This window comes from Argopecten irradians, chromosome 2 (assembly GCF_041381155.1).
Source record: "Argopecten irradians isolate NY chromosome 2, Ai_NY, whole genome shotgun sequence".
Taxonomy (NCBI): domain Eukaryota; kingdom Metazoa; phylum Mollusca; class Bivalvia; order Pectinida; family Pectinidae; genus Argopecten; species Argopecten irradians.
In genome coordinates, this window is record NC_091135.1 from 46,402,761 (window position 1) to 46,427,891 (window position 25,131).

The window sequence follows — 25,131 nt, forward strand, 5'->3', positions numbered from 1 at the left end:
GTTTCTTCTTAATATCTTAAGTGTCTCAGCACTGTACTCGTCTGGTACATCTACCTCCTTGAAGTTTTCTTCGTCTTTGTCATCGTCTTTTGTCGCAGTTATACTTGAAATGTCTTTGTCTTGTAAGGCCTGTGCTTTGCCTACTACACTTCCTCGTTTTAGGTTAATCGTCCTGTTTGTTTGGTTAAGTATCAAGATAGGTATCTTGCGAGGGTTCGTGACCTTTGTTACACCGTTTTGTAAGGTCAAACCAGGTTCATCATATATACAAATGTCATTTGGTGATATCTCTAAGAGCTTTGATCCTGGTATCTTAAAAGTTCTTGGGAGTCTTACCTGACATATCGTTGCCGTTTGCGGTCTTAACAATGTCTTGTGGGTGGTCCTTATTATTGAGGCAATATGTATGTCTTCCTCTAATTGAACATAGGTCTTACCTATACGCATACATGCAAGGTCAAAATACATTCTAACGCCATTTTGTTTAAGAAAATCTAAACCAAGGATGCAGTTTCTGTTCATGCCATCAACAACATAAAATTTATGTCTTAAGGTCAAATGTCTTATTTGAAATGAAATGTCTGCTGAACCTATTACCTTGAGCGGTGTACTGCTGACGGATTGGAGAGTCATGCCTTCTTTTCTTAGTCGTGGTTTATTCGGTAACATCTTAAAAATTCTATTGCTGATTATGGAAACCTCAGCACCTGTGTCTAAGAGAGCTCTTAATTTTTGTTTACCTATTTTTATCACAGTTGTACTTGGGTTACCCGATATTTCTATTTTCTTAGACACATGCTTCTTATTTCTTTTCAACCTCGCCCCATCGGTTTCCTTATGAAGCGAGGTCTTTAGTTTAACGGCCTACCTTTTCTATTTAATTGGGGACAGTTCTTTCTTATGTGACCTTCTTCATTACATTGAAAACATCTTAATTGTGATCTTTGTTTATTTCGACCTAATGACTGCACTTGTGGGGGGTTCTGAGTTTGCACTCTGTTACCTGTACTATACGACCTATTTTGGGTTTGGTTCTGATATCTGCTATTGTCTGAATACCTATTTCTAGGGGCTCTATTAAGGGGTGTCTGTCTCTGTGTTTCCCTAAAACTATTTCTGTCTTGTACTGTGCGTGGTCTATATCTTATGATATTGTTTTGTTTACATTTATAACACTGTCTCTGTCTGGTGTGGTCAATGTCCATTGGTACTTCTCGCCTCGTGTTAGTTTCGTTATGTCTAAGGTTAAAGTAGGTGTCTTGCGTAGGGGCTACCTGAGGGTCATATACATGTTCCTGTCTTGGCCTTAAGACCATGTCATTGTCATCATTCATGTCTTGTCTTAGATTGAACCTTTTCCTAAGGTTCTGTTCGCGCATAGCTATATGTACCGCCCTCTCTAATGTGTCTGGGTCCTCGCGCATAACCTTCATCTTAACATAGTCGAAATGCAACCCATCACAAAAGGCGTTAACTAATTGTCTTTGAACAATGCCCTTTTCACATTCCTGGGCATCAGGATACGCGTCTTCTGCTACTTGCAGGAGTCGTTCAGCGTATATCTGGACGCTTTCGTCCCGTTTCTGTATCGTTTTACGTAATAAGGCCATAGCTTGATGCGAATCTGTTATGTCAGCGAATCTTTGTTTGAGGAGTTTCTTAAGGTCCTCCCAAGACAGATCTCCCTCTAAATCGTCTAAATATCGATTGATAAAATCCCCTACTGAACCTACACTTGTTTGATACGCTATTTTAGGGATTTCCTTGTCATCTAGCCCTACTAATTTCGCGTATTTTTCTATTTCTTTTATCCAGGTCTTGAATTTAGTGGGGTCACCCTCAAATGACCTAACGACCTGGAAAACTCCCTGTGCTGTCATAGCTGCAGAGAAGTTCTTAAAATGTTGTGCCATGTTTCTGAACACTACCTCACTATCGTCCTGAGCAATATTCTGATCTGTGGGCATACTTTGATTTTGTTCTGTCTGTGTTAGACCTGCCATACGCTCAGTTAATTGGGCCATGTCTACATCTAAATTGAGAGACATATTTCTCTTTAGGATATTGCCAAAAATATGTATACTGACAGTACCTGGTTTCTAACTAACCAAACTATACCACTAAATACCTATACAACATTAAAAATGGTCAGCTACTAGAGGTACTAATCAAAGTAGAGAAATTTCGCTTACCTTTAGCCGTCTGTTTCTTCGTCTTCAGGTTCTTTCTTTTCTTCTTTATATTGAAGAGCCTGGTCATGCAGCACCAAATAACATAACCCCTTACCCCACCTTGTCGTCCTATGGATGGCTGTGTTGGTCGAAATGACGACAAGGAGTAGGGTAGAAGCTTGTTGACGGCTTTTATTCAAAGTGTAGACAAGAGTTCTCACTTTCTCTCTCTCTCAAAAGTGGCCCTAGAGGAGGCGGTGACGTAGGTGTATGTGAGGCGGAAGTACCCAGTCTCAGTCTTATTCCCGTCTGATGTCCGTCTAATTTCAGTCTAGTTTCAGTCTTCAGTCTAGTTTCCGTCTTCAGTCTCACTGGGGCCTATTGCGGCCCTCTATTTATAATGATTGGGTACGTGACTGGTACACGTGCCGTTGGGACAATGCTTGCCCCAAAGGTTACCCAGCTCATCATAAACTGTCAAAATTTACTAATTTTAATTCAGAATACAGCCTTACCGGCGCCTGATGCAGGCTTAACAAAATAGAAATGTTTTGATTTTCTGACTGGACTTGGTTGAGGCTGGACAGAACCGCCTGTAATATGCACATTTTGAACAAACTATACTGCGCAGTTAAACAGGTGTGTGGACTACGCGATGTCCTGTCATTCCTTCCAGAACATTCCACGTAGTCCCTACCATACCAATACCTATTCGGTAACAATTAATTAATAAGTTGGTCACCTAGTTTAACACGTGCATAGACCGTGCGACGTCCTGTCATGCTTTCCAGAACATCCCACGTAGTCGCTACTAAGTAGGTACCGTAACAATTTACTGATATTTCGGTCACCTAGTTTGGTCATGCCTTAAAACAACAACCTAACTCTGGCTGCAAACATGAGTAAACAATCCCGCGTTACTGACCTTTAAATATACTACACATCAATACTAGGTCTAAGCAACACTATGTACACCACAATAATGCACTATGAAATTAAACACAGCCTAATAAATATATACATGGTTGTTATTAAACAACTAATACTTGTACTCTTATATAAAATACACTATAATTTAACTCAGCCCCGCGATCCACAATTATACACGGCTAACATAACAACTTCTGTCAAGGTTCAACAGGTACCCCACTTCCTGTTTACCTAGCGGGAATATTCAAATATCATATCTATTAATGATATTCATGGGGACTTAAGCAGGGCTACTAGCCTGTCTATCTCTATAGGGTTATAATCGTCTATCACCAATAATATCATTTGGGCTTAAGCAAGGCTACCAGCCTGCCTACCTCTATAGGGTTACAGATTCTTAATTCTTTTGATAAATTTCACATGAAAACAAATTTGATTAGTATAGAAATTCTATTTGAAAGTCCAAAGTAAGATATCATATTTGTTTTGTAGGTATTAAACCACTGGTTTCCAAGGGAACAAGAGTTGAGCTATTCCTATCCAAGCCAGACCAGCAGGGTCAGTGGGGAGCAACACTTAAGGAACAAAAGGACACGACTTTGAACTTAGAGATTACTTCTCCACCTTCCTGTATCATCGGTCAATGGCGAATCAAAATCAGGACACTTAGGAAGGCAACCATGCAGCCTGCAAAGAAGGTCTACAGTCACCCAAAGCCTTTATATGTCCTGTTCAATCCCTGGTGTAAAGGTATGGTAGAATTCATAAAAGGCCTCATCTGTCTCTACTCACCCTCTTTCACCCTCTTGGCGCCTTCCAACCCTCCATCCCTTTTCCTTCACCCTCTTGGGCCCCCCTACATCCCTTTTCTTTTAGCCCCCTTGGGAACCCTACATCCCTCCATCCCTTTTCCCCTAACCCCCTTTGGCCCTCTATATTCCTCCATCCCTTTTCCTTCACCCCCTTGGGCCCCTACATCCCTCCATCCCTTTTTCTTCACCCCTTGGGCCACCTCCAACCCTCCATCCCTTTTCCGCAGCCTTTTTACATCTTGTGTAAAGAAGCCCTGGTGTAAAGGTATGGCACAGAATGCCTCCTCCAGTCTCTCTTGCCCTCCCATCACCCCAATGCCTTCTTCCTCCAGCCTGTGTACACATCTTTTTCAATCACTGTATGGTATAATATACTAATTATTTGCTCCTGTCCCTCGTTCTGCCCTCACCCTCCATATAGTCTTCCCTAAGCCTGTATTACCAGGTATGTATAACATCCTGCTTGGCCCCTCCCTCACCCTGACCCCATCTCCCTCCTCTTCCACCCCACCTCTCTCTTCCCCCACCCCATCTCCCTTCATTCCCACCCCATCTCTCTCCTCTCCCACCCCATCTCTCTCCTTCCCCACCCCATCTCCCTTCATTCCCTGTGACTCCATCTCCCTTCTCTTCCAACCCATCTCCCACCCAATCTCCTTTCTCCCCCTGATCCCATATCTCTCCTCACCCACCCCATCTCTCTCCTCCCCTACTTCATCTCCCTTCTCTCCCACCCCATCTCTTTCCTCCCCCACCCCATCTCTCTCCTCCCTACCCTATCTCTCTCCTACCTACCCCATCTCCCTTCTCTCCCACCCCATCTCCCACCCCATCTCCCACCCCATCTCCTTTCTCCCCCTGATCCCATATCTCTCCTGCCCATCCCAATCTCCCTTCTCTCCCACTCCATCTCCTTTCTCCCGATTGCCCCATCTCTTTCCTCCCTACCCCATCTCCCTTCTCTTCCACCCCATGTATCTCCTCCCCAACCCATCTCCATTCTCTCCCACCCAATCCCCCACCCCATCTCCTTTCTCCCCCTACCTCATATCTTTCCTCCCCCACCCAATCTCCCTTCTTTCCCACACCATCTCCCACACCATCTCCTTTTCTCCCTCTGACCCCATATCTCTCCTCCCCCACCCCATCTCCCTCCTCTCCCACCCCATATCTCTCCTCCCCCACCGCATCTCTCTCCTCTCCCACCCCATCTCTCTCCTCTCCCACCCCATCCCCTTCTCTCCCACTTCATCTCTCTCCTCCCTACCCCATCGCCCTTCTCTCCCACCCCATCTCCTTTCTCCCCCTGACCCCATATTTCTCCTCCCCCACCCAATCTCCCTTCTGGCCCACCCCATCTTCCTCAAGTTGATTGTTTTTATATTCGTGGTCCAACAGAAAGAATCTACACAATGTTTTCATGTCAAAAACATTTTGATGTATCTGAGTTACCTCCCGTTGCTTCACTCTATCAGTACAGACATAATCAAGCAAAGGGAAGTAACTGGATAGATCAGAATGCAATACATGTAGTATAGTAGACTATACACAAAGCCTCATTTGTTCCTTTCATTCCTTTCTCTCCAACATTCAGTCTGTACTAAACCCTAGACATGGACTCTATTATAATTTTCAAAAGTAATCCAAATTATTCTACTGTTCTCCGTTCTCGAAATGAAAAGGCAACCCAAGGTTACACCAAGATTTATTGCTTTATTAGATTTAGAATTTGTTGCTCATTTATATAATTGCTGAGATTGTGTCTATTTTTTTTATATCCCCCCTCTTAATATATTGTAAATTACCTATTTTGTAAAGGTCCCTGGAATTGGACAGAATTCTTTTCAAGTCTCCTTCTATATTGTAATGACAGACCAGACTATCTGGTTTATTTCTATAATATATTGGTCAAACCTGCCTTAGTGACCACCTCTATATAGAAGCCCATCTGCTTGATCTATTTTCTCATGGTCACAAATGGTCATTTTAAAAAAAACACCACTTGGCTGTAAAGATATTTTTACTTATTCTCTTCTGTGGTCTTTATAGACAGGTTTGACTGTAAATGTATAGTATACTGTTTCTTATAGGTGTTTTATTTACCTGGCTTTGTTGTGTTATTTAGACGTTTCCGTCTCTTGACGTTTTGTTTCAGATGACCAGGTGTATCTGCATGACGATGGCCTGTTAAAGGAATATGTATTAAATGATACTGGCAATATATTTGTTGGAAACTATAAATACAATTCAGCCAAACCTTGGGCTTTTGGACAGGTGTGTAGAGTTTAGTTTAGAATTGATCTTAGCTGGTACATCTGGGCCCGGTTGCATGAACATTCCTTAACTTAAATGGATCCCCTAACTTAAAATTGTCAATAGGAAAGCATTACATATTTTAAGGAAGCGCTCCTTAACTTTGATTTTTTTCTTAACTTCTGTAATGCTTTCCTATGAAGAATTCTAAGTAAAGGGATTTCTTAAATTTACGGAATGTTCATGAAACTGAGCCACGAACACTTTTTATTGAAGAAAGTGCTAACAGGCATTACTATTCTAGACTTTTAGCTTATTATCAAGTCCTGAAACTTCAGATTATTATATATGAAGTTTTTAGGTCATTTGACCTAAAGGGTCAAGATGACCTATAGTTGTCACGTTTCATCTGCCGTGCGTTAACTTTTCACATTTTGATCTTCTTCTCAAGGTCTACCTGTGTGATTTAGCTGAAACTTGCATGAAATGACCCTGCATGGTCCCAACCAAGTGTTGTTAATTTTTTGGTCGATCATAAATCAAAGATGGCTGCCACAGCTGCCATCTTGAAAACACATTTTGAACTTCTCAAGTTCTACAAGAGCTATTTAGCTGAAACTTGCATGAAATGATACTGAGATTGTCCCGACCAAGTGTTGTTATTTTTTTGGTCGATCATAAATCCAAGATGGTTGCCACAGCTGCCATCTTGAAAACATATTTTGAACTTCTTCTCAAGTTCTACAAGAGCTATTTAGCTGAAACTTGCATGAAATGATACTGAGATGGTCCCGACCAAGTGCTGTTATTTTTTTGGTCGATCATAAATCCAAGATGGCTGCCACAGCTGCCATCTTGAAAACATGTTTTGAACTTCTTCTCAAGTTCTACAAGAGCTGTTTAGCTGAAACTTGCATGAAATGACACTGAGATGGTTCCGACCAAGTGTTGTTATTTTTCGGATCGATCCGAAATCCAAGATGGCCACCACTGCCGTCATCTTGAAAACACATTTTGAACTTCTTTTCAAGCACTACCAGTTCAATTTAGCTGAAACTTACATGAAATGATCCTGACATGGTCCGGACCAAGTGTTGTTATTTTTTGGGTCAATCAGAATTCCAAGATGCCGTCATCTTGAAAACACATTTTGAACTTTTCTAAAGTTATGCTGGTGCAATTTGACTGAAACTTGCCTCAAAATGGTCCTGATATGATTTGGCAATATGTTGTTACATCTCTGGTTGATCCCAAATCTAAGATGGCTACCATGACACCCTATCTAATTAATTTCCTATATGACTTTTGCCATGGAAGTGAGATGACCGTTAAGGCTGTTTGGCCTATTGTTATTTTCATTGTAGTTTGATGACCCAGTGCTGGACTGTGTTCTGAGTCTCCTAAATAGGGTTGACTATAGGTTAAGGGAGGAGTTTCCAGCCGCAAGCAGAAGTGACCCTGTATTGATTGTACGAAGACTCACTGATTTGGTAAGATCAGCATACTGCCAGATTGCATACTAGAATATCAATACAGGTATGTATAATAATTTTCAGAATACCAGGTATCCTTCTTACAAATGTGTTACTGACATCAGCTACAGGTGTGTTACTGACACCAGGTACACTTTGTACAGGTGTATTACTGACACCAGGTACACTTTGTACAGGTGTGTTACTGACACCTGGTACACTTTGTACATGTGTGTTACTGACACCAGGTACACTTTGTACAGGTGTGTTACTGACACCAGGTACACTTTGTACATGTGTGTTACTGACACCAGGTACACTTTGTACATGTGTGTTACTGACACCAGGTACACTTTGTACAGGTGTGTTACTGACACCAGGCACACTTTGTACATGTGTGTTACTGACACCAGGTACACTTTGTACATGTGTGTTACTGACACCAGGTACACTTTGTACATGTGTGTTACTGACACCAGGTACACTTTGTACAGGTGTGTTACTGACACCAGGCACACTTTGTACATGTGTGTTACTGACACCAGGTACACTTTGTACATGTGTGTTACTGACACCAGGTACACTTTGTACAGGTGTGTTACTGACACCAGGCACACTTTGTACATGTGTGTTACTGACACCAGGTACACTTTGTACATGTGTGTAACTGACACCAGGTACACTTTGTACAGGTGTGTGTTACTGACACCAGGTACACTTTGTACAGGTGTGTTACTGACACCAGGCACACTTTGTACATGTGTGTTACTGACACCAGGTACACTTTGTACAGGTATGTTACTGACACCAGGCACACTTTGTACATGTGTGTTACTGACACCAGGTACATTTTGTACAGGTATGTTACTGACACCAGGTACACTTTGTACAGGTGTGTTACTGACACCAGGTACACTTTGTACAGCTGTGTTACTGACAACAGGCACATTTTATACAGGTATGTTACTGACACCAGGTACACTTTGTACAGGTGTGTTACTTACATCAGGTACAGGTGTGTTACTGACACCTGGTACACTTTGTACAAGTGTGTTACTGACACCAGGTACACTTTGTACAGGTGTGTTACTGACACCAGGTACACTTTGTACAGGTGTGTTACTGACACCAGGTACACTTTGTACAGGTGTGTTACTGACATCAGGTACACTTTGTACAGGTGTGTTACTAACACCGTTACAATTTGTAAAGGTGTGTTACTAATGCCAGGTACACTTTGTACAGGTGTGTTACTGACACCAGGTACACTTTGTACAGGTGTGTTACTGACACTTTGTATAGGTGTGTTACTGACATCTGGTACACTTTGTACAGGTGTGTTACTGACAACAGGTACACTTTGTACAGGTGTGTTACTGACACTTTGTATAGGTGTGTTACTGACACCAGATACACTTTGTACAGGTGTGTTACTGACAACAGGTACACTTTGAATAGGTGTGTTACTGACACCAGGTACACTTTGTACAGGTGTGTTACTGACATCTGGTACACTTTGTACAGGTGTGTTACTTACACCAGGTACACTTTGTTCAGGTGTGTTACTGACACCAGGTACACTTTGTACAGGTGTGTTACTGACATCTGGTACACTTTGAACAGGTGTGTTACTGACACCAGGTACACTTTGTTCAGGTGTGTTACTGACATCAGGTACACTTTGTACAGGTGTTTTAGTGACAACAGGTACACTTTGTACAGGTGTGTTACTGATACCAGGCACAATTTGTACAGTTGTTTTACTGACATCATGTACAGGTGTGTTACTGACACTTGGTACACTTTGTACAGGTGTGTTATTGACATCAGGTACACTTCGTACAGGTATGTCACTGACATTTATACACTTTGTACAGGTGTGGTACTGACACAAGGTACACTTTGTACAGTTGTGTTACTGACACTTTGTACAGGTGTGTTACTGACACAAGGTACACTTTGTACAGGTGTGTTACTGACATCAGGTACACTTTATTCAAACCTGTTACTGACACCTGGTACACTTTGTACAGGTGTGTTACCGACACCAGGTACACTTTGTACAAATGTGTTACTGACATCAGGTACACTTTGTACAGGTGTGTTACTGACATTAGGTACACTTTGTACAGGTGTGTTACTGACATCAGGTACACTTTGTTCAGGTGTGTTACTGACATCAGGTACACTTTGAACAGGTGTGTTACTGACACCAGGTACACTTTGTTCAGGTGTGTTACTGACATCAGGTACACTTTATTCAGGCCTGTTACTGACACCTGGTACACTTTGTACAGGTGTGTTACGGACACCAGGTACACTTTGTACAAATGTGTTACTGACATCAGGTACACTTTGTACATGTGTGTTACTGACATTAGGTACACTTTGTACAGGTGTGTTTCTGACATCAGGTACACTTTGAACAGGTGTGTTACTGACACCAGGTACACTTTGTTCAGGTGTGTTACTGACATCAGGTACACTTTGTACAGGTGTTTTAGTGACAACAGGTACACTTTTTACAGGTGTGTTACTGATACCAGGCACAATTTGTACAGTTGTTTTACTGACATCATGTACAGGTGTGTTACTGACACTTGGTACACTTTGTACAGGTGTGTTATTGACATCAGGTACACTTCGTACAGGTATGTCACTGACATTTATACACTTTGTACAGGTGTGGTACTGACATCAGGTACACTTTGTACAGGTATGTCACTGACATTTATACACTTTGTACAGGTGTGGTACTGACATCAGGTACACTTTGTACAGGTATGTCACTGACATTTATACACTTTGTACAGGTGTGGTACTGACAACAGGTACACTTTGTACAGGTGTGTCACTGACACCAGGTACACTTTGTACAGGTGTGTTACTGACACCAGGTACACTTTGTACAGGTGTGTTACTGACATCAGGTACACTTTGTACAGGTGTGTTACTGACATCAGGTACACTTTGTACAGGTATGTCACTGACATTTATAGACTTTGTACAGGTGTGTTACTGACATCAGGTACACTTTGTACAGGTGTGTTACTGACATCAGGTACACTATGTACAGGTGTGTTACTGACACCAGGTACACTTTGTACAGGTATGTCACTGACATTTATACACTTTTTACAGGTGTGTTACTGACATCAGGTACACTTTGTACAGGTGTGTTACTGACATCAGGTACACTATGTACAGGTGTGTTACTGACATCAGGTACACTTTGTACAGGTATGTCACTGACATTTACACTTTGTACGGGTGTTGTACTGACATCAGGTACAATTTGTACAGGTGTGTTACTGACATTGGTATATTTGTACACATGTGTTACTGACATTAATACACTTTGTACAGGTGTGGTACTGACATCAGTTAAACTTTGTACAGGTGTGTTATTGAAATCAGGTACACTTTGTACAGGTGTGTCACTGACATTTATACACTTTGTACAGGTGGTTCACCGACATTTGTACACTTTGTACATGTGTGTTATTAACATCAGGTACACTTTGTACAGGTGTGTTATTGAAATCAGGTACACTTTGTACAGGTGTGTCACTGACATTTATACACTTTGTACAGGTGGTTCACCGACATTTGTACACTTTGTACATGTGTGTTATTAACATCAGGTACACTAAAATCTATAGAGGTGTTTCATAGGTATGTTGATCTGACACTTGATTTGTAACTGATGATGTTTGGGTTTTTACAGGTGAATCATGCTGATGACAATGGCATCCTGATAGGGAACTGGTCAGGTGATTACGAGGGAGGGACGAAACCTACCTTCTGGACTGGAAGTCTGGAAATCTTGGAAAAGTACTATGAGACTAAGTCACCAGTCAAGTTTGGCCAGTGCTGGGTCTTCTCTGGAGTACTGACCACATGTAAGTTTCTCAGTATTCTCTCCTACTCTTTTATCTAATGAGTTAATTAAGCAAATCTTCACATTTATTACTGACCATGTCCAGATTCAGACCTGTTGTAGTTACCGCTCTTAAGGACTGAGATAACGTCACACAGGACATTTTAGCACAAACATAGCCAGTATATAATGATAGAGAAGTAATATCTATAAGTGAGAGACAGAAAAATAAATAGTTATTACAGTTTGATGTATTATCTCAATTTTACTGGTAAGACCTTCTTGCAGCAATGATGATTTGGTCAACTTCCTGACCATAACTTATATAAATGCACACTTATATGCTTTTGCAGTACCTTGAAATAGAAGTGTAATTGACTACATAAAAACACTACTACGCTACATAATGCTTTTGACTCAAAATGTTTAAAAAAAATCCCTCATTAAAAATATGATTAAAATGTTGCCTTTCGACGACATTGCTGATCGAATTTGTAGGATTAAGATTTGATTATACAGATTTTATTGTTGTGACAACAATCCTAAATATGGTTTGATTATGCAATGTGAACATTTTTGTCAATTTTTCCCATTCTTATAAACCCTCATTGTTTTCATCTAGTCATCACAGAGTCTGACTCTTGAACAAACATTTTATTTCTCCAGGATATATAACAAATGTCTACATATTTCCATAAAATTTTTGTTAAATACCTGGTACTGCAATCTGTTGTCTTCACATAGAAAATTATCAAGACAAAGGCTATGATTAACCGCCATGTTTTTGCATAATTTATAAATTATACATAGACTTCTGTTGGCTGCTGTATGACAAGCTAGCTTTTCAGAGCAAATACGGTTACACTACACCGGATAACCCTCCACATTTACTAAGTCACTGTGTTTCAAATTGCTATCCACAACGCCTTTTATAACTTAAGATTACAACAAAAATGTATAGAATAAATAAAATTGGCAAAAAGCATCCACTATCCATTGTTTCATTTGTCTGAGCAAGTGACCGAGTACTGCTAAACAGACTCGCAACTACAAAATTATAAACTATGAATAACTTAATTCCTAAAAATTAGTAAAAATATTACATTTTTATGTGATTTTAAGGGGAATTAATCACCATTTGAAGTAAGCATTATTGTCATTTGTTTTGAAGTTTTGACAACATTTTAATTTTAGGTTGCAGAGCCTTAGGAATACCTGCCCGAAGTGTCACAAACTTCGCTTCAGCCCACGATACAGATGTATCTCTGTCTATTGACTACCACTTTGATGAGGAAGGACAACCTTTAGAACACATGGATTCAGATTCCATATGGTAAATATGTTTCTCTCATACCTACAGGCTGGCTGGTCTCGGGCAATTCACTCATGTCACCTGAGGCTGTACTGCATGGCTACCCATGCAATAAAGCCTTGTGACGTCACAGCATCAACAAAATTACTATGGCTGAAAATTCATTGTGACGTCAAGACCAACAATAAAACGACGTCATAAAAAATGACATGTTGTCAGGATTTTGAGGACAGCAAGAAAAAATGGTGCCCTTCGCTGGATTTCGCAATACTCTTTAACATATGATTCTTTGAATTTTAGGTATTTGTAAATTTATGTTCATTTCATATGAAATTTTATTAAACTCATCTTCAAATTTTAATTTTTGCTTGTCAAGGCTTGAACAAATAAAACCTACTTAGACTGGTTTCATTAAATATCGTATGAAATAAACACTCAATAAGATCCTATACATATCCCAGCTCAGACAAGAATCTTTATATTGGATTTGAGTGACTGGTTGGGCTGCAGTCTGTTGTCACTTGGGTAAGCTGCAAGTTACTGGATATAATAGTTTATTATGTGTAAAAGACCTGTCCAGTTTTGTTTACTTGTGTGCTTCCCTTTATATAACCATGTGTAGCTGGTAGCCGCTAAGTAGCCAATAGCCGTGGCCATAGCAGTGGCCGTAAGTCAGGTGTAAATGGGTAGCCAACCATAAGTTGGTAATCAGAAGCCTATAGCCGGAAACCAGCTGTATACAGAAATGTGACCTATCTAAACAAAGTGAAATGACAACTGTTGTTGTCCATTTCTACTTAGATCAATGAAACGTTAATGTTTTACTCTCCATCTATAGAAGGGAGACAACTCTAACTTAATCTCTGTATCTAGAAAAAACCCAAGTAATGTGTTCCTTTGCAACCAAAAGGGAGACAATTTATATGTCGACCATCTGGTTACAAAAGGACATGTTTCTGTCCACATAAGGCATAAACAATCAATGTAACATGTAAAATTTGATGTCTACAAAAAGAGCAAGCTTAAAATGTGGCAAACATCTATAAAATGAAAAAAAAACTCTACCATGGGGAGACAATCAATATATGGTAAGTTCTCTTGCTTCAAAAGCAAGACAACTTATAGGTACAATCAGCATCTGCCATTGGCAATCAATGATTGTGATTGGTCAAATTGTTTACCAATTGGAAGTCAATGGTACCACTGAAATCTGTATTTGGCAGAATTTTTTGCAACTGAAATCTGCATTTTGCAACTAGATGCGTGTAAGAGACAACTCTTGCGTCCAATGTCTTCGAAGAGAGACAACTTTTGTCTTCAAATGGATGAAATCTACAAAACTGGGACAAATTATTATTGTTTATACCTGCAATTAAAATTAAAACATATTGTGATCTATTGTTTGAGGAAAGATGTCTTGAAATAGTGGCTCAACATGAAGATTGTTTTGTTTGTACCATATTTACATCTCAAGGTCTATGCTTTGACAGGAATTTTCATGTATGGAACGATGTGTGGATGGCAAGGCCTGACCTCACTAATAAGGATTATGGAGGCTGGCAAGCTTGTGACGCGACTCCTCAGGAGACAAGCAACGGTAAACAGACTAGAAATATAATATGATAATGAATGTGACGTGACTCCTTAGGAGACAAGCAACGGTAAACAGACTAGAAATATAATATGATAATGAATGTGACGCGACTCCTTAGGAGACAAGCAACGGTAAACAGACTAGAAATATAATATGATAATGAATGTGACGCGACTCCTTAGGAGACAAGCAATGGTAAACTGACTAGAAATATAATATGATAATGAATGTGACGCGACTCCTTAGGAGACAAGCAACGGTAAACAGACTAGAAATATAATATGATAATGAATGTGACACGACTCCGTAGGAGACAAGCAACAGTAAACAGACTAGAAATATAATATGATAATGAATGGACCAAAATAAATTGCAGAGAATATGTTTCAATTACAAGTTTAATTGAGTTTTTAGCTCACCTGGGTGAGCTTATGTCATGGCGCGGCGTCCGTTGTCCGGCGTCCGGCGTCCGTCCGTCAACATTTCCTTTAAATCGCTACTAGTCATAGAGTTCTGCATGGATTGTAACCAAATTTGGCCACAAACATCCTTGGGGGAAGAGGAACAGACTTGTATAAATTTTGGCTCTGACCCCCCGAGTGCAGGAGGGGTGGGGCCCAATAGGTGAAATAGAGGTAAATCCTATAAATTGCTACTTGTCCTAGAGTTCTGCATGGATTGTAACCAAATTTGGCCACAAACATCCTTGGGGGAAGGGGAACGGAACTTGTATAAATTTTGGCTCTGACCCCTACGGGGCAGGAGGGGCTGGGCCCAATAGGGGAAATAGAGGTAAATCCTATAAATCGCTACTTGTCCTAGAGTTCTGCATGGATTTCTAATTGTAAGAGTTTTTGTAATAATAATTAAAAAAAAAACGGTGAGCAATACAGGCCCTCTGGGCCTCTTGTTTTGTACATGCCAATAATCAATCAGCAAGAAGTACGGTATTGACTTTATATATTTGTATGAATATTTAGTTTTTTTACATTTCCTACTAATCTTGTAAACTTAAATCAATAAAAACAGACAAGTGTTTATAAACAGTTAAAGTTTCAACCCTGAAAATTAATAATGAACTTTTCTAGGCTTTGAATCAGACAGTTTCTAATGTGTCTTCAGGAGTGAACGAGTTTACATTATTAACTACACAAGAGTTTATCAGATGGGTAACTGCCTAAAAGGGGGGACATATTTTCGCTGTACACTAATAACACTAGTTACAATTGCATACCTCTAATTCATTTTCCTAATTTTAGGTCTGTATTGCTGTGGGCCCTGTCCACTCTGGGCCATTAAAAATGGTGATGTGACTGTACCATACGACGGTCGTTTCATTTTCGCTGAAGTAAATGCAGATATTGTGTCATGGCAGAGAGAATATGGGTACTTCAACAAAAAATTAAGAGTGGATAGGACCGGGTGAGATAAAAGATAATACACTAACCATGTACTTTATTTCAACTATTAATGTGTTTAGGTCATCTGAGGGTCAGGATGACCTATAGTCATCATGTTTTGTTCGTCATCACGCCACGCTCCATCTATTGTGCATTAACTTTTCACATTTTGAACTTCTTCTCAAGTTCTTCCACTGCGATTTAGCTGAAACTTGCATAGAATGATCCTTACATGGTCCTGACCAAGTGTTGTTATTTTTTTGGTTGATCCGAAATCCAAGATGGCCACCACAGCCGTCATCTTTTAAACATATTTTGAACTTCTTCTCAAGTTCTACCGGTGCCATTTAGCTGAAACTTGCATGAAACGATCCTTACATGATCCTGACCAAGTGTTGTTATTTTTCTGGTTGATCTGAAATCAAAGAATGCCGCCACAGCCGTCATGTTGAAAACTCATTTTGAACTTCTTCTAAACTTATACCACTGCAATTTGGCTGAATATTGCCTGAAATGATCCTGATATGATCTTGACAAAGTTTTGTTACATCTCTGGTTGATCCAAATCGAAAACGGCTACCAAGACACCATATCTAATCAATGTTTATATGACTTAAGTTAAGGAAGTCAGATGACCATTAAGGCCCTTGTGCCTCTTGTTATCTTTTTTAAATGGACTATCAACACTGCTCTGCTTACTTTAATACCTGGTCGTAGATATGCGAAAGTCTTTGGGCCCCCTCATCCCTACAACCAGGTATTAAAATAAGTCTGATGAAGATAACAGTGTGGTTATCAAAACGTCACGAGTAATAATTCTGTTGGTCACGGTGTCAAATAACCATTTATATAACATTCCTTAGCAACCTGAAGAGTGTGTTTCACAATAGACATCATTGTACAGAACAGAAAGTCATATAAGTAGCTTCTTTCCAAAGACAAAGATAAAACAAGAAACAGAAAATTAAAAAAAAATAATAATAAAAGATAGATTACCTCTGATTATAGGAAAGTAATTAGGTAACCCTTCATATATTCTACATAAATATCTGCTCAGAAGGGCTATAAATCAATATTGGTTCTGTTGTATGCTGGGATAAAGGGCTACCAAGTTTGTTTAAATGAATGACCTTGTTCTTCCTTCAAGGTCACATGGGCCAAATAGACTAGATTCTTTAAATGACTTCTTGTCAATAGCTAATAGCCTATAGAGACCTGATATTAGGCCTGTAGCATGCTGAGATTAAGGACAAGTCTACCAAGTATTTTTTTTCAATTTGATTACCTTGACTATCATACAAGGCCACAAGAGTCAAATAGGCTAATCAACTTCTTGTCAGTAATTATCAGATCTAGAGACCTGTTATTTATAGGCAGCATGTTGGGTCTGTAGCATGCTGGGATGAAGGGCTACCATGCATTCATATGAATGACCATGATCTTCATTAAAGGTCACAGGGGTCAAACAGTCCAAAGTCATAAAACAATTTCTTGTCAATTTAACAAAATGGCCAAGAGTACTATATTGAACTAAGTATTTTGAAAATTTCAACAGCTTTAATTGATAAGTTTCTTGTATTGCCAACATTGTCAGCCATTACTATATACTGTGACTTTGTTGTTTTATGTCAATAGTAAGATGACTGTTAAGGCCCATATGCCTTTTGTAATTTATAATTGTGGTATGAAGTCATAAGGTAAGTTTTATTCTATACATAAATTTTACCACAATTGAGTCCGTTAAAATCAAAGAAGAATAATTACAAATGTATATGCATATGAAAAATTTGAATTAGAATCATGTACAAAAACTTTTGATCTCTGAGGAAAAACTTAAATTACATATTGTAAATGTAGGTAGCTAAACTCATTAGCCCCTGGCGACATAATTAGAATCATCTTAATCAAAATTAGTCGAGTCCATTATAAAATTTTAGGGGTGAATGAATTAAATGTTTGAGTAGAAATAAATGTTCTCTACCCATTCCTATAGTACCCTTCATATTTTTGGTTTTAGAGTTGGTAAGTGCATCAGTACCAATAGACCGCAGTGTCGGGTAGATACTTCATCATGGGGTGGAAGCAAGGAGGTTATCACCAACCAATATAAACACACTGAAGGTGAGTTCATTACTAATCCATCCCTGAAAATTTATATGTACACTGTATAAAGTTATGTGTTCCTCTCTGTAATCTTCAAAGAAAGTCTTTGTAGGCTTGTGACTGGCCTTTTTATCTCTGGAAATGAGTTCAGCGTTACTATGAGATAATCCATATGGGGATATAGGGACAGTGATAGCAACTTCTGGATTATTAAGGATGTATAACAGTAACTACCTTCCAAGTTTAAGGTTGCAATTATTCCTAATAAAATCATTAAATCATATTATCAGTTTATTCAAATCCATCAAAGGGGAGTTGCATCTGCATGCATGACTACAGAATTCAGAAGTTGCATTACAAAGACCAAGCTCTAAACACGTAGAAGGTCAATGGACTATACATCAGTTGTTTAAATATGAAAAACTTTAAGACTAAATTCAGAAAATGAATATTACCCCTACTACTAATGACAAGATAATCAGAAGGCAAGACAGCCGATTTAATGCACAGATGTTGATTCACCTCGATAAAGAGTTGAAAATGTTTTTAATGTAGTGATCTTTGGAATACATGTTTTCCTTTCTACCCTTGGATCTACTCCTTTATGTAAGGTAAAACTTCATTATACTATGTTTATTGTTAGTACGTACTATAGGATGCCATCTAAATACCTTACAGGATGGGAAACTGAGAGAGCAGCTGTAATGATGGCAAATATGAGTGGGACAAGGGCAAACATGTACAATCAACCAGACGAGGAGAGCAAGGTAGTATACAATATGCAGGATTTTGTTCGAATTTAGAAGTTATAGCCGTTATGACGTTCATATTAAACTACTAGAAAAATACATCTAATAGAAGCTGGTTTACTATTTGAGTCTGTATATAAACCCTTTTATTCAACAATCACAATTACCTCCCTTGTATGACGATTACCTCCTGCGTTTTCTTATTGTCTCCCTTTATTTTTGTTATTCTCCTCCTTTTTGTTATGACTATCTTTACTTATCTTCCCCACTCTATTGTTACCTGCCTTGTTTTCTTTATTACCTCCCTTATTTTGTTATTATGATATCACCTCTTCCCTTACTTTATTATCTCCCTTGTTTCATTGTTATTTCCCTTGTTTACCTGTAGGATGTCACTGTGAAGGTAGTAGATAAGGAACAGGCAAACTATGGAGACAACATTATAGTGGAGGTTGAATTGGAGAACAAATCAAAAGAGGACCGTACCGTGAGTGGAACATGGATGTTACGAAGTTTCTACTCGACTGGGGTATCAGCTCATCAGATCCACAAACAGCGGTTAAATGTTAAACTCAGCCCTGAACAGAGTAGGTACCATAGTCAGGTCACCACACTTCATTATAACACATCTTTCTCTTTTTTGTGGAAAATAAGTTATACCTCTATTTGCTACAAACAAAATAGATCCTGATAGGGCAGCAGCTTATTTTGTACTCTAAATTTTGTCCCATCAAGAATGTTGAGTTTAATTACCCAAAAAAAGGCTATTGTCTGCCTGTTACCTATTTTTTCTTCTCGTATCTAAATAGAGACAGATCTACTTGTGTTCCTGTGATTAAAGAAGTAGATGTAAAGTTGTATCGCAATCAATGTAAAATAAATAAAAGTTTTATTTCTGTTTTTTTTTGGTTTTTTTTTTTTTTTTTTAAACTTCTGTTTCATTTTCATCAGAGGTAACAGAGAAAATGGAGATCTCATTTAGAAACTACAACCCCAAGACCATAGAGGGCTGCTTCTTTAAGACCAATATTGTATGTAAGGTGATGGAGACTAATCAAACGGCCTTAGGTGAGGACGACTTCAGACTTATCAAACCTGACCTCGCTCTTAAGGTAAATACAGTGAAACTCTTTTAATTTTTATAACTGTCACACATACTATGAATTCATGGATATAACGTAGTAATTTTTATTTCCTGTTAACATTATTTCAACTTCTTAGAATTTAATTATAACAAATTATACTTATAATGAAACAATTTTGTTGGTCCTAAGAAGTTTGTTATAAGCATGTTTTACTGTGTATATGTAATTTGAAATCATCCCTGTTCGTCAGTATTAAAACCATACTTTACTTAAATTTGAAATCTGCTATATTCCCTGTCCATGTAAAAAAAACATGTTTTACTGTAATATGAAATCAGCTGTGATATCATAAAAAATCATGACAAATAACCCAAGTAAAACATCATCACTTCTTTTGGTTAAGATTATAAAGCTACTTCATTTTCAGATTTTACCTTACTATCAAAATAATGTGCTACAGAGTAATATGAAAACATTGACCTACAGGTTTCTGAGGAGGTCAAGGTGGGATCAACTTTCAAAGTTTTGGTTTCATTTACTAATCCTCTTCCAATGCGACTGACAAGCTGTAGTCTGGAAGTGGAGGGACCAGGACTACAAAGACCAAGGAGAATTACACAAGAGTAAGTGTTAAATGACCTTTGATCCTTTCATAATGCATCGTTAACTGGACATGGTTTTAGTTTGTTTAGGTCAGGAGCCATGTTACACAAAGTTACAAGTGGTGTTACATAACCTATGAATTAAGAAAATTTAACAAAGTTTGTATCATTTGACTTTGGAATAAAGAGATGAAGAGCCGTAACATATACAGATGAGTGTCACATGACCTTGTAATATAGAGGTCAAGGATAATTATACATAGGTGAGTGTGACGTGACCTTGAATAACAGAGGTGGAGGACAACAACATACATAGGTGAGTGTTATGTGACCTTTGAATATAGAGGTCAAGGACTATTACATACCACTGAATGTGACATGACCTTAGAATATAGAAAGTGTAACATAACCTTGAAAAATAGAGGTCAAGGACAACAACACACAGGTGAGTGTCACATGACTTTGGTTTATGGAGGTCAAGGACAATTACACACAGGTGAGTATGACAAAGCAGACATTTTTTGGGCATGGACTGTAAAAGGCTTATTGTTTTAAAAGAGATAATCTTTTTCAGAAACATGGTCTTAAATCAAAGAGGTCACATATCATTATACATAGGTGTCTTATGACTTTGTACTTTAAAGTTCAAGGCTATAGAAACCCATTTGGTTACTGTAAATCATTGTTATATACATATGTATTCTTTCAGTTCTGTGGGACCCAAAGATACATTTACAACTGAAGTGGAAATGACAGCCATGAAGCCTGGAACCAGGACAATTATTGCAAGCTTTGATTCTAAAGAATTAGTGGCTATAGATGGCAGCTGTGAAATAGAGGTCAAGGGCATTTAAACAGCTGTGAAATAGAGGTCAAGGACATTTAACAGCTTTGAAATATAGGTCATGGTCATTTAAATAGCTGTGAAATAGAGGTCGAAGGCATTGAACAGCTGTGAAATAGAGACCAAGGACATTTAAACAGCTGTGAAATAGAGGTCAAGGACATTTAACAGCTGTGAAAAGAGGTCAAGGATATTTAACAGCTTTGAAATATAGGTCAAGGTCATTTAAATAGCTGTGAAAAAGAGGTCAAAGGCATTGAACAGCTGTGAAATAGAGATCAAGGACATTTAAACAGCTGTGAAATAGAGGTCAAGGACATTTAACAGCTGTGTAAAATAGGTCAAGGTCATTTAAATAGCTGTGAAATAGAGGTCAAAGGCATTAAACAGCTGTGAAATAGAGATCAAGGACATTTAAACAGCTGTGAAATAGAGGTCAAGGACATTTAACAGCTGTGAAAAAGAGGTCAAGGATATTAAACAGCTGTGAAATAGAGATCAAGGTCATTTAAATAGCGGTGAAATAGAGGTCAAAGACATTTATTGCCGAACGGAAGTGGGAAATTCATTACCCGTTTTCTGAAGAGTTAGTAACGGTAGTCACATGGCATTCTCGGCAACGACATTACATAGACTGGATTACCTGCCTAAGTTCCAATGCTCTCCACTGGGCTGCACTAATAAAAATGTTTTTTCGGAGCATAGGCTAGTGGAAAGTAGAAAAACTACGGCAGGAAATCCAGTCTATGATGTTACAATGTCAGCTAACTTCAGCTTGTTTGACTTAATGGGACCCAAGTAGTGATGTTCAATATGTATTTGATTTTAATCAAAAGTTTCCAAATCTTTTTTGCTGATCTTGATTTCGTTTTAGTCCAGTCTCTGATTTATTTACAACTGGATTTTTGTTCAATATTCTTCTAAATTATGAAAAAATATAACAGATACGGATATTGGTACTTTAAACAGCTGTGAAATAGAGGTTACTATCATAACCGAGTTCAAGGATATTCAAAATGACAACAATTTATTTTGAGAGGTTAAGAAGGTGTTGTGAAGAAGTGATTATACCAGTTAATTGTAAAATACAATATAGAGAACAAGGTCTGATGTGTTCACTAGAAGGTGTTAAGGAAGTTGAATAGATGCTTAACTGACAAAAAGTTAGTGTTGATGTGTAAAAGGGATGAGTGTGATATGTATTTGTAAAATGTTATTTAGAGGTAAAGCTAACAAGAAGCATTCTGAGCTATCAGAGTTACTTCCCTTCATTTCACTCCATCAGTATTATGACAGAGGACACTAAGGGAAGTAACTCTGGTAGCTCAGAATGATCAGAAGTGGTTATACCAGTATATATATACACATTTGAAGTGACAGATTTAAAGCTGAGGAGCAGAAATTATATGTCTAAAATACCTGTCTGAGATCAAGGTAATTTGGTGTTTTATAATTTCTTATCAAGGATTATAGGAGATAAAACTTAATCACTTTTAAACTAAGTGTCATTTTAGTATGCACTTCATCTGGGATCTAGCCGTAGACCATACTATATTCTTTTTTTTTTTATTAATTTTAGATATTTATAATCAGAGAAAATAATATGTGGAAAACATCATCTACATTCTATGGCAACATATATATGAATTTAATATCCCTTTCAGAATTTACACATGCAGTTTTACTATAGAAAAATGACTTTCCATTCCATTATCAATTTGTTTTTACTCATCAACCAGAAGGAAATGAAAAATTGTTTTGTCTGTCAGATTAGTAGGGAGTGTTTTATATGTAAGAAATTGTGTATTGTATCTTATAAAATTGTGTGTCTGATTTTCAAGTTTATTGAGTAATAAACAAATAATTTAGCCAATTAAATATTGCTTTACATCAAAAACAAATCATTGAATTTTAATTAGTCTAATAGTGTTATGTGAGTAATTACCTTAATACATGTACCTATAATGTTATATATTTGAATTGTCCCGATATTTTTGGCCCACATCAGATGTTGGGCTATTCAAATCGCCTTTTGTCCATGGTCTGTCGGTCCATCCATCCATTCATCTGTAAACAATTCTTGTTATCGCGGACCACATCATTATCCTGACCAAGATAAAGGAAAAAGAATGGATGTTGAGGATCCATAATTTCTTAATTATATAGAAAGCTGAGTGATCTCTCCCAAATTTCACCTGTAAGTTCTCCTCTGTGCCTAGTTATGCATATTGCATTTTGGGACAGATACAAAGAGGGATTTTTATGAATTTCATATCAATACTTCTTAGAATATACTGAGGGTCCTTTCTTAACATTAATTTTAAATGCAAGCTTTTATGTTCAATATACAGTCAAACCTGCATGGCTATAAAGATCCATCCAGAGGACAAGGAAAATGTGGTCTTGATGAGATGAGTTGAGGTTGTATAATGCCCCCATGCCATGGATTTAACAATGTTTTACAACATGTAATGCTATCTAACATCAACACTGTATCCCATATTACATGAACTTGCATTTTGGTTCATAATTTTAGTATCCCCCTTTTTTTACAATTAATTAACCGCCCTGGGCACTAATAACGGTGAATACGGTATGTATATCCTGTACCATCCGGGACTAATTAGAAGAACACAATATGGATTTTGATAATTGACCTATTTTGTTTCTAAATTGGCTTCATATGTAGGTTTTCCTGTGTGTATCAAATGCTTCCAAAGGAAGAGGCGAGAAGAGAAGACTCCCTCTACTACTAACATATAGATCACCCAATGGTGGGCGCCAAGATCTCTCTCAGATCTCTTGTTTGTTATATCCAGCCTTAGATCACCCAATGGTGGGCACCAAGATCTCTCTCAGATCTCTTGTTTGTTATATCCAGCCTTAGATCACCCAATGGTGGGCACCAAGATCTCTCTCAGATCTCTTGTTTGTTATATCCAGCCTTAGATCACCCAATGGTGGGCACCAAGATCTCTCTCAGATCTCTTGTTTGTTATATCCAGCCTGAACTTGATATTTCTATGTTCTTTTTATTTGATTTTTAAATTTGCTTCAGCTTCTATGTATACATGTACTGTATGATATTGTCTTAAAAAAGAGATTTTTGAAATGGACTTGTAAAGGTTAGCCTTGTATATTCACATGTCTTGTTCCTTAAATTGTAAAGATTGTCTGATTTTATTGTTGAAATTCTTCTAGTATTGAAATAAAATATATGACATTGCATTGCTTTTGATGTACATGTACTTTTACCACATAGGGACATGAAGGGGTCTGTACAGTCATACTTTATATATGGGGTAAACCTATATTGGGTTTCCATTGTGGTAATCAACAGGAAATGTTGCAAAAGACACTTATCAGTCTTCTGGGAATATTATAAAGATGATGTCCATCCCAAAAAAAGATGAAAATATGAAACAAAGGATATAAGTTTGTGTTATTAGTGCAGTTTGTATTACAGTGTGTTTTGTTTTACTTTGATCTAGAGAACGGCCGATCCTGAAACATCTGAATAAGGCATCCATACAGTCTGGTTACAGGTCCAAATAGTTACATCTTCTTATTGCACAGCAAATAAATTAAATTTCTGTTGTCATAATACAGCTTAATTGATTACAATTAACGAAAAAAATTGATCAATTATTAATTTTGCATCAAACCACAGATGTATATATCTAGTTTTATCCAAGGGAGAAACAAAAATATCCAGATGCAGGCACATGTGACCAACTCCATGGTAGCATTAACAACACAACAGTGATGATAAATCTATTAAAAATCACAGATTTCAACGTTTCAAAATATTCAATACACTGTAGTACATTGACTATTACCTGACTGACTCAAGGGTTCAACATAGTAATATCATAAATTAGAATTATTGATCTATAAAATTATTGATCTATAAAATTATTGATC

General features: G+C 38.0%; 1 protein-coding gene across 1 annotated transcript in view; it reads left to right on the forward strand.

Moving 5' to 3' along the window:
* The window catches only part of LOC138315690 (hemocyte protein-glutamine gamma-glutamyltransferase-like), a 35,017-nt gene extending 10,582 nt beyond the window's left edge, over positions 1–24,435 (forward strand). The window contains exons 2-14 of the mRNA XM_069256906.1: positions 3,594–3,851; positions 6,069–6,187; positions 7,531–7,656; positions 11,366–11,540; positions 12,713–12,851; positions 14,321–14,427; positions 15,684–15,846; positions 17,842–17,945; positions 18,606–18,694; positions 19,065–19,263; positions 19,628–19,788; positions 20,248–20,384; positions 21,073–24,435. Of these exons, the coding sequence (XP_069113007.1) occupies positions 3,594–3,851; positions 6,069–6,187; positions 7,531–7,656; positions 11,366–11,540; positions 12,713–12,851; positions 14,321–14,427; positions 15,684–15,846; positions 17,842–17,945; positions 18,606–18,694; positions 19,065–19,263; positions 19,628–19,788; positions 20,248–20,384; positions 21,073–21,217 (1,922 nt within the window). The 3' untranslated portion in view covers positions 21,218–24,435. The remainder of the gene's footprint in view (positions 1–3,593; positions 3,852–6,068; positions 6,188–7,530; positions 7,657–11,365; positions 11,541–12,712; positions 12,852–14,320; positions 14,428–15,683; positions 15,847–17,841; positions 17,946–18,605; positions 18,695–19,064; positions 19,264–19,627; positions 19,789–20,247; positions 20,385–21,072) is intronic.
* The last annotated feature ends 696 nt before the right edge of the window (positions 24,436–25,131 follow it).